We start from the raw sequence: 10365 nt of genomic DNA, 5'->3' as shown, positions 1-10365 counted from the left end.
TTGAACTTAAGTCTATAAAAGCACCAGAAGCAAAATTCTTGGTGCCACCTACAATCTCCTTGTATCATTAGTTTCATAATAGGACTTAGTTCCTGGCCACTGTGAGGAATAGATAAGTATTTCCTTTATACAGGGGAAAGTAGTCCCCATTCTTGATCCCCTTCCTCCAGTCTCTACCCAAATAGGCACCCCAGCTGGAAGTATGTTGGAGATGAAGTCTCCCCAACCCCATCATCTAAAAGTTCAGATCCACTGAGCAGACAAGTCAACGTTGTCTTTAAAGATTTTGTCTTTATTAGAAAAGCCAAAGCTTGTGCCTGGTTGGTGTCTGGGGTTGGTCTTGCCTCCCTACACCCAGTACAGTAGTTAGTAGAGGTAGGTACTAACACCCACAGACCTAAGAAGTAGAAGCAATTGTAAAAATGTCAATTTTTGTCATCATTTCTTTTCCCTAGAGCTCTGACAAGGGCTTGTGAATCTTTTCCAGAACCTAGACTCCATCATTCCAAACTATCACTCAGGTTCTGAAAATTATCAATCTAGAAGTTACATTTCTGCTGTTACATTTAACTGCCTGTGGACCTTAATGCTGACTGGACATAATCTAAGTCCGCCATAGTTCTTTGGAACTACATGGACTGCAGACCAGTCCTGGGGGTATCATACAGAAAATCAAGTTAACCCCTATGATGGATCTTGCATCATTCTGGCTTCTTCTATCTCTGTGTTGCTGAGATCTAGCCTATGTCCTAATTGTTTTTCCTCCTTCCTTCTTCCCTTTCTTTACCCCTTTTTCTTTCCTTCTGTCCCTAAAACATCTGTAGGACTTTTGTTTGAGGGACTACCCAAGGTACAGCTGCATCTAAATAATGCTGTAAGGATCTTGTGTGTTGGGGGCCCAAGAGTTTGCTTCAGGAATCAATGCTTGTGAATGAGGTCCACTTGGAATGTTTGCAGCTGGTTACTCTGCTGGAGTGGGTGCTGTGTCTGAATATCTAGATCGGTGGCTGTCCAGGCCAGAGTTTTCCTCTAACTGAGGTCCACTCTCAGCCATTCAGGGCATCTAGATATCAGTAGGGAAAACCTTCGACACCTCCATCTCTTCTCACCATCACTTGTAGGTGCAAAGTACAGATTTAATCTTTACAAGTAGAGCCTATGACAGTTCTATTGGAGATACCTAACCAGGGATTCTCTTTTAGCATTTCTCCAGCCACTTCTAGCCCAATTTAGAGTTTAAAATCTCATCCTGACCCGATATTTCTCTAAGAAAATAATTTTTTAAATTTTAATTAAATTTTGCTTTTGTTTTATTTTAATTAGAGGTGATATTTGTTCACTTTGATGAAATTGGAAAATAAAAAGAGTCACCATGAATAAGCACAGCTAATATTCAAATATATTTACTTTGTTTTAAAAAATGAGTGGAAACATAAGCATGCACACACACACACCAAGACCTATACACAGTGTACATAACAGCTAAAATGTACTGAGCAATTATGTTCTGTTAAGCATTTTATATGCATTTGATCTTCACAACAACCATGTGAAATTATGAGAGAATTGTTTTTATTTTTGTCTGCAGGCATCCATCTCCCCCACCCTCCATCAACCACCCCATAATTTTACCTTGGTACTAGTCCTGCAGAAGAATCTGGGGACCTGCTCTGTGTATGGCAAAGGGCTGAACACATATCCTATGACAGTCCAATTGGACACCCTCTCTGGAACTTGAATTGTGAATAGACAACTGAGAAGAACTTAGCAACCATTTGATCATGTTCATCTAGGTGGTGTTCTCCTGAGAAGACTTCCACAGATTTGTTACCTGCCTCTGATGAGCAGCTTTGGGACCTGCTCTATCCCATGCTGGCTTCTTCAGATGCTCCTCTGAGTCTGTAAGATTTCTCATATCCTTGCAACAACATTGTTCTTTATAAAGTTGCCCAAGTTTGATTTCTCCCACTTCCCACCCAAAAATCCGTAACCAATGTAGAAATACATAGAAATATACAAGTATTATTCTATTTTGCAGAGACAAACTGAAGCTCACTGAAATGAACTGACTTGCTCAAGATAACCCAGACAATAAGAAATCATCAGGTGTCCGTAACACTAAAGTTTGTGCTTAATTCTAACCAACTCTCTTTTCAATCTCTTTCTGTACAGATACACAGATGTGTGTGTGTGTGTGTGTGTGTGTGTGTGTGTACTCTTCTATATTAAGTTCTAGCCATATTAAAAATTTAATCATTTTCATCCTACAGGTTTTTGTCTGATAATAAAATCACCAAAGAAACATTTTAAATTACTGTAAAGTACAAAGAAGGTCAAACTTATGCATTATTTCAATACCCCGATATCATCAAAATCACTAACATTTTGGTTTGTTTAGTCTCTCTACTCTTTCTCTCTCAGTGTGTATATATACACTCACATGGATACAAAAATAGGGATCCATACACATACAGTATATATATAACAGAGGGAGAGAGCCATACTGAATATACAGATTTATATCATCAATTTTTTCTTTTAGTATTATTCTTTAAGCCTTTTCCTGAGCAATTAAACTTTTTTCAAAATATTTTAATAGCTACAATATATTTCATTGTATGGATATACCATAATGTATTTAATCACTCTTCTTTCAGACATTTAATGGCTGTTTCTTTTTTTACTTTGATAACTAGCACTGCAATCAACAATTTTGTTTGCATCTGATTATTTTCTTAGAATAGATTCTGAAAGTGGAAACTATTGGTTTAAACGCTTTGAGGATTTTAAAGATTCTTGATATATATTGTCAAAAATTTTTCAAAAGATTATTCCAATTTAAAACCCCACAACTAGTGTTTAAAAATCAGTTTCATTCAGTGCTCCAAATATAGATGCCAACTTTTAGAAATGAATGTCAACAGTTGGAAAATGATAGACTATTTTGTATTAGGCACTTTTAAAATACATATATTTCTCTGATTATAAAGTAATACAAACTAATTGCAGGATGAAAAATACAGATTACAGAAAATAATCCCTTTATCCATAAATAAAAATGACAGTCATTTAAAGAACATTCCTTTGTCTTCTTGCAGTGCACATATTAAATAAAATTTTGAGATCATATGGCTCATACTTTTAATACATGAATTTTCAATTTAATGTTATAAATCATGATGAACTTATATTAAATATTCTCCAAAGCATTATCTTTATTAGTCGCCGAATATTCTATCTTATAAATTGGCTGTAATGTAGTTAGCCTTTCTGGCTTATTGTATGTACATTGATCAGCATATATAGAATTGCAATAGAATAGAATAACATTGTTCAGAACCTCTGACTACATTTCTGATTATTTCAATAGAATTTATGACCAGAAGTGGAATTACAGAATCAGGTTTTAAATAGCATGGATATTTTAAAGTTTCTTGATAAATACTGATAGAAAATTAGCAAAATTATTCAAAAATTTTGTTCCAGCTTTGTATGAAAGTGTGCTTCACTCTTCTAAACATTATTTTTTTCATTGTTTTATTTCAATGATTCATGTTTTGCATTTTTCTAACCTTTTCATATTTGCTTGAAATATTTGTATTTCTTCTTCTTTGAATTCACTGATCATGTCCTTCACATATTTTTCTATTAGATCCAGTATCATGAAGACAACTGAACATCCTTCCCTGAGGATCTGTTCTCTGCTTCTACAGAACTTAGAAAGATAACTCATTTGCCCCCCAGTTACTCTTCTTAAATATTCCTAGTAATTCATTTGTGACTCTTAGTGATAAGCATATATGATTGTAGTAACTCATATTTCCAAAGACTATTCAATTCATAAAACTCTTTCACATCCAGTATCAGTTTTGTCCCTGTGAGGGAGACTGGGAAGGTTAGTGTCTTTAGCATCACTGTAGAAATGTAGACTTTGGGTTCCACAGCAGAAAGCTGTTAACAGCCAGCGGGGAGTAAAGTCACGACTCAGACCAGGTCTTCAATTCCTAGATCTTTTCCTCTTCATTAAATTACTTTACCGATGTTGCTAGTGTCCAGAAATATAAAATGACTCCACGTGGGGTAAGAAAGTTCTGGAATAATGTTAAGAGACTTGATAGCAAATTCAAGGACTCTATTTTTAGAATGAGACTGATTTACATTTGATGGCTTTTAATTGCAGTCATCCATCAGTTTTAAACTTTAAATGTCTAAATATAAAGACGCGGCAATATAACTGAGCCAGCTGCATTTTTACACAGCGCATGAACTGATGAGTTTATGAATGAGTGAAGTGATGGAAATCAACAGCAAGATTAAGAATATCCCAACCCATTTCAACTGCCTAAGCCATACATCAGTACCTTGGAGAGCTTCCAACTTTATGTACCCCCACCCCACCCCCCGCCATTCTCAAAAAAAGACAGGTTTTCAAAACCGCCAAAGAAAAATCGGAAGCATTTTACATTGTTATATTCCATTTTTTTTTTTAAACTAAAAGATTTCATTTCCCAATTTCCTACCTGAAAATGGTCCTCCCTTTTACCCCATTTAAAATAAAATTCCCCGTGGCTTGTGATCTCGTGAGAGCTCATTTAAACAGCTTTATGGTGGTTTTCCACCCTTAGCAAACACATTTCTTTCCCATGTCTGCAAATTAAAATGTCCTTTGCCAACGAACGCCCAGGAGATAATCAGCTCTCCCTATCGCGAGTGGTTTTTATTCTTGGGTAGGATCTATTTCTGAAGACATGATGGCAGCAGAGCGCGGGTCTCCTCAGGTGTAGCCAGGAGCTGCCCTACCTCGAGAAAGGAGGCGCGAAGATGCCTGAGCCCGCCCTACTTACGACGCTTGGAGCCCCGCTGCCTCTTCGCCCTTGGGGCTGCGCGAGCTTCAGCCTCTACAACGCCCGCCGCGCACGCGCGCTCCCCGCCCCCGTCCTCACCGCACCTGCCAGGTCACAAACCCCTTCCCACCCTCTCGCGCTCCCTCCCGGAGGCTGTCTTGTCTCACATTGATTGGTCAAAGCCAAGAGGGTGCGTCCAATCAGCAATCCCTCCTGCGCAACCTATCCCCGCTCTTCCCGCCCCCTCCCGCCCCGCACGCCCGTCTCTGGCACCTACTTTCTTTGTGACTGGTGCGCGCTCTGGTCACTCAGTGCGGCGGGGAGAGGTGTGCGGGAGTGGGCGGGAGGTGGGGGAGGAGAGGGAGCGTGGGGAGGGGAGGGCGGGGGCGGGGAGGGGCGGAAGGGGGCGGGGCTCAGGTGCCGAGCCGCGCAGTCTGGCCAGACACGGGAGGGGGCGAACCGCGGAGCGGGGCGGAGCGGGGACGGGGACGGAGGCGGTGGCGAGGAGGGGGTTACGCCGGCGACGTCGGCAGCGCGAGGCTCCGCGCGTGAGCCGCGCGGGCGCTGGGCCTGGCTACCGAGCTTTCCCGGCCGGCGCGCAGGTCGTCGACGCCGGCTCCTAGCGGAGCGCGGGGAGGAGGGAGGTGTCGGTGTCAGCGGCGTAGTCGACGGCGGCCCCGGCCATGGAAGAGACGCAGCCGCTTTCGCAGTCCGAGCTGCCGCTGTGCGACAGCCTTATCATCTGGGTGAGTACGAGAGGTCGAGGGGGCCGAGGGGGCCGAGGGGCCCAGGGGAGTTGCCCGGGGCCCCCGGTTCTCCACAGGTGAGCCGGAGGAGTGAATCGCGCCACCTGCGCCGAGGACTCGGCTCATTGCCCTCCGCGTCTCCTGTCGCCCTTGACCGCGAGAGTGCCACCTGCGGGTCGCGAGGCAGGTGTGTGTGTGTGTGTATGTTCGAGTGTGTGTATGTTTGTGGGAGACGAGGGAGGGGTAAAGGGAGCTCTGGAGGTAGGGACGGAGAACGCTCCTCTTACTCCCCTGATTGTGCTTCTGACAGCTGTGGCTGGAGCCTAGTGTCCATCCCCTTTACTCGCCCTATTTTCTCCCTCCGGGCCACCGACTCTCTTGCCTTCTGTCTGCTGAACAGCCTTCCTATACGGATCTTTGTGCCATTCGGGAGCGAAGGCCCCCTCCGAAACTTCCCTCCCACCCGAACCACTTTACTCTGCTTGGACGCAGGTGGCCAAGAGGTGGTTTTGGTTCCTGAATCATGAGAGCTCCTCCAGGATCCCAGGACATCTGATTTTGTAGAAGGCATTTAGAAGGCATATTTGCACATATTTCCTGTGTACAGGAAAAGATATGTTGGGGGTGAGGGGCTTATATTCCCCTTTACTTGCTGCCAACCCCCTTGAGTGGACAGCATTTTCTTTAAAGAAAGAGACTTGGCATTTTCGTTTGCACTTTGTGCGTGTTTAGGTGTGTGTGTGTGTGTGTGTGTGTGTGTGTGTGTGTGTGTGTGTGTGTGTTTAAGTGGACTCTGTGCCCAGGAAGGCTTGAACTTAGATGAAGACCTTGACACTTAACCCACTGAGCCACCCAGGTGCCCCTGTGCGTGTTTAGTATTTCTAATTAATTTGTTTTAGGTTTGGAAAGGCAGAATCTGTCTCCAGTGTTCCCCTCAGTTAAATAATGTCTCACCTTTTGGAGGTGCTCAGCCATCAAGAGAGCTGGCATTCTGGTGTAGTGTATAACCCTCATTGGGCAAGGCTGATGCTTAATGGTGTGTCTGCAAGGTGCTTTTGATGGTACCCATCCCCAAACTAGTTGTTTACTTGTGTGTAGAGGAGTGTGTACACAATGGAATGTATACAGACTGGATCAGGAGGTAGTAATTGGTTGATGAGATTCCCTAGCAATCTCCTAATTTGAGTAATTAAAAACAGTGTAGAGGTAAATAGCTTTTGTTATAAGTGGAATACAAGTATATAGAGTTTCTGAGTTAAAAGCAATTAGCTAACTGTTCATCTGTATTTTCATTTAAAATAAGTATTGGGATTTAAATGCTGTATTTTAAAACTCATGAAATAAGGCAACATTACTTTTAATGATGTGTTTTTGTCTAATTAAAGGGTGTATCCTAATCTGTTACTTTATTGCTTCAAACATCTGACTTAAATAGTAAACTTAGTCTTTATGATGTCATTGACTTATATGAGGTTGTGGAGAAGTATAGGATTTTCTTGAATTGTATCGCAGTATTTTAAAATGTTATGTGACTGTTTCTATTCTTTGAACTAGTATTTACTGCATTCCTACTTTGGTCAGGGCACTAAGGAAGACAGATACTGAGAATAATCAAAGAAGTTTCTATTTTTTTTGCTGGAGTGGTAGAGCTGTGCACTTTTACAATGAGAGGCAGTATTCCTTCAAAACTACAAAACTGGTATAGATGACAGAGTGTAACAGGTCATTTGCTTCTCCAGTTCTCAGGCTGCTGAAACACTGCAGAGAAAGTGGAATTATTGTGCATCATTGTTGCCTTTACAAATGCTGTTACAGTAAAGTCTTCCTGTTCGCATAACCATGCCCAGCCATATAAAGACTAAGAACAACCACACAGTTCCCCCTCATGTTTCTCTTTGCAAACTTTTATCAGTACCCTGTTTGAGCCCCCAACTTTTCTCCTCTCAGGAAAAGGACCTCCTCCTTATCTTTGGCTCTAGCTCTAGATCCCATCGCTTCTACCTGTTCTAAAACGTTGCTCTATCATTTATCCTCCTTCTGTATTTACAATTTCTTCCTCTCCTTTGGTTCCTTCCTCTCTACACGTAAGCTTACTCAAATCTTCCTTATCTAAAGAGAAGGAACAAAGAACCATCACTCCCTGTTAAAACCACACTGTATTTCCCCTTCCCTGTGCAGTCTAATTATTTGAGTTTTTTAATACTCATCCCTTATCCTTCTTGAACTGTCATTCCCTCCTCAACCCACTGCACGTGAGTTTCTTCTTTCTAAGGCCTTCACCTCCTGGATTTGACAAACTATGATATACTATCCTTATCTTACTTGCTACTTCCATTGTGAAATGATATTCTGCCTTAGTTTCTTCTGTCTGTTGGCTTCTCTTTACCTCTCCAGGTGATTCCCAGTGAACTTCGGTATCTTATTTTGTCTTTGCCAGTCACTGCATTGTTGATGTCACTTCACTTCCCCAAGTTTTCCAAACTCTCCTGATGCCACCCTCGCCATGCCTACTATGCTGCACTGACTTTCTATTTCTTGAGGAAATTAAGTAGTTTTTTAATACATCAGGTCTTTCTTAACTTTCTTTCCTCTGCCTAGAATATTCTTTCTAGTTCTTCTAGTGGCTGGCTTCTTTTCACCATTTAGTTCTTGGATCTGTTGTCATCTTTCCTCATCAGTTAACAGTGATTGTCCTGCCTCCCCCCAGCCCCCCAACGCTCCTATCCCTTTGTAACCTGTTACCCACTTTCTTTGTGTCTATAATATTTAACAGTTTCTGAAGTCCTCCTATTTGCTCCTTGGGGTCAGAGTCCTTGTATGACTCGTTTTCTGCTCTGCCCCCAGGAACAAGAACTGGCTGGAATCTCCAATACAACATTGAATCAAAGTGGTGATGGTCAATATCCTGGTCTTGGTCCTGACCTCAAAGACCAGTATTTCACCATTAAGTAGGTTCTCGTAGATACCTGGGGTGAACTTCTAACTGTATTATAGAGGATTGATGGATTTCAGCAAGTAGAAATCAGGGGAAACGAATTTCTAAACATAGGGAAGAACCCCTGGCAGTAATGTAAATGGTCTCCTTTGGTAGTAGATCAAAAGAGGTAGTGGAAGACACGTCTTATCATGATCTCTCTCTTCTCTTAATGTCTTCCCTACCATACTGAGTAATGGTACATGTTGAGGGGAACTAGTAGGAAATAAAAGATTAAAAAGTTATGATGGGGCTAAATCATGGAGATGAGAAGAGAGTTGGTAGTGGACTGTGTCCTTTCAGCACCAGACAGTGTTCTGGGACAGTACAATCAACATTAACAATTTGAGAAGTCATAAAGAAAAGCTGTTAGGAAAGAGGTGCCTCTTTTGGCAATTAAGTTATATTTTATAACTTGGAACTCATCTTAAAATAATTCTTAAAAATGTTATACTGCTACTTAGCAAAAAACTTAGGACTGAAGGATAAATTTGGGCACCATTTACAAGGTAGAGGGAGTATATGAGAGTTCGAAGTATTCATATGAAGAAATTTAATTCTGCCTCTCAGCTCAGTGACTTTTGGAAATTTAAATTTTTGGACTTCGATTTCATCAATAAAATTAGAGTTGAACCATATTTGTTTTAATGGTTTTCTTAGTTCTTGTTTTCTTTGATTTTGACAGGCAGGTGAAAGAAAAACTCATGCCAAATATATGCCCAGATGAACCAAAAATATTGAAGGCTGAATCATTTTTATGAAAACCATGAAACTCAAAGCAATAACCTTCTTTCTGAAATGAGCATGTAGAGGAAGGGAATATGAGAATAGAGCTGACCCAAAGTTCAATTTTCACTGGCTGTCAGTTGTGGAAAATCCCCCCTTTCCCCTTGATTTTGGTGACATTTACATTGAAGCAATTCAAGAACAACATTTCCACAGTTCTGATTATTTGCTTTATTTATAGATAAAGAAGAAACTAAGATGGTTATTTGCCAGAACACTGTGGTTACTGAGGAAGCTCTGTCTGTCCCTTTTGGGCCACTCACTAAAAAGACTTTGGCTTCTTCACTTCTACGAAGAATATTGTAAAAGGAGATGTTTTTCCTTTGCCCTCTGTTTTGGCCTCCTTACCCATACCAAACTTTTTAATTTATTCACTCTTCTTAGTTATAAAGCCTTTATATTTGGGCAAATAATTCATAATCTATGCTATCTAGTTTACTTTGCAACCAGTTAAAGAACTTTCAAGAGACACTTTGATTTCTATGTCTGTAGGGAGGAAAAATTAATCTTAATTGACATGGTGGGCAACAAGACAACTACTTAGTATATGTACATTTTTACATATTTCTTTTCTACTTTGCTTAATATTCTGTGCTTCTAAAATCATCCTTTTTAGATAACTAATATCCATTTTGTAAAAAGTCAGTGAAGCAAAGTGTCAGTTGGAAGAGTGGAAAAGTAGGAGCCACAGTTTACCTGAAAATATGTGATTGTCGTCTTTTTAAAGATCCCCTGGAGTTTTCTTCCCTGTACATCCATTTCAAAATCCTGGTTATTTTATATTTTAAATTCCATTAATTCATTCTGTCCTTTTCGTTAGCTTTACCTTAATTATCTCTTAAGCCATCCATTTTATCAACAAGACCACTGCAGGAACCTTCTGTCAGACTCAGGTGTAAAATTACTCCCTTCCTTTCTCTGTGTCACTATTGCTGCTATTCAAAATATGCTAAAGGTGTCACTGCCTTCCTTACTACTCTTTAGTGATTCATCATCACCCAGAGTGACGGTTCTA

The 10365-nt window shown here is 40.9% G+C and overlaps 1 protein-coding gene across 1 annotated transcript in view; it reads left to right on the top strand.

Moving 5' to 3' along the window:
- Positions 1 to 5296: 5296 nt before the first annotated feature.
- The window catches only part of HOOK1 (hook microtubule tethering protein 1), a 66786-nt gene continuing 61717 nt past the window's right edge, over positions 5297 to 10365 (top strand). The window contains exon 1 of the mRNA XM_046021672.1: positions 5297 to 5590. Within this exon, the coding sequence (XP_045877628.1) occupies positions 5528 to 5590 (63 nt within the window). The 5' untranslated portion in view covers positions 5297 to 5527. The remainder of the gene's footprint in view (positions 5591 to 10365) is intronic.

Source organism: Meles meles, chromosome 1 (genome assembly GCF_922984935.1).
Source record: "Meles meles chromosome 1, mMelMel3.1 paternal haplotype, whole genome shotgun sequence".
Lineage (NCBI taxonomy): Eukaryota > Metazoa > Chordata > Mammalia > Carnivora > Mustelidae > Meles > Meles meles.
Note: the sequence above shows the minus strand (reverse complement) of the source record. Positions and strands in the feature narration are given on the sequence as shown.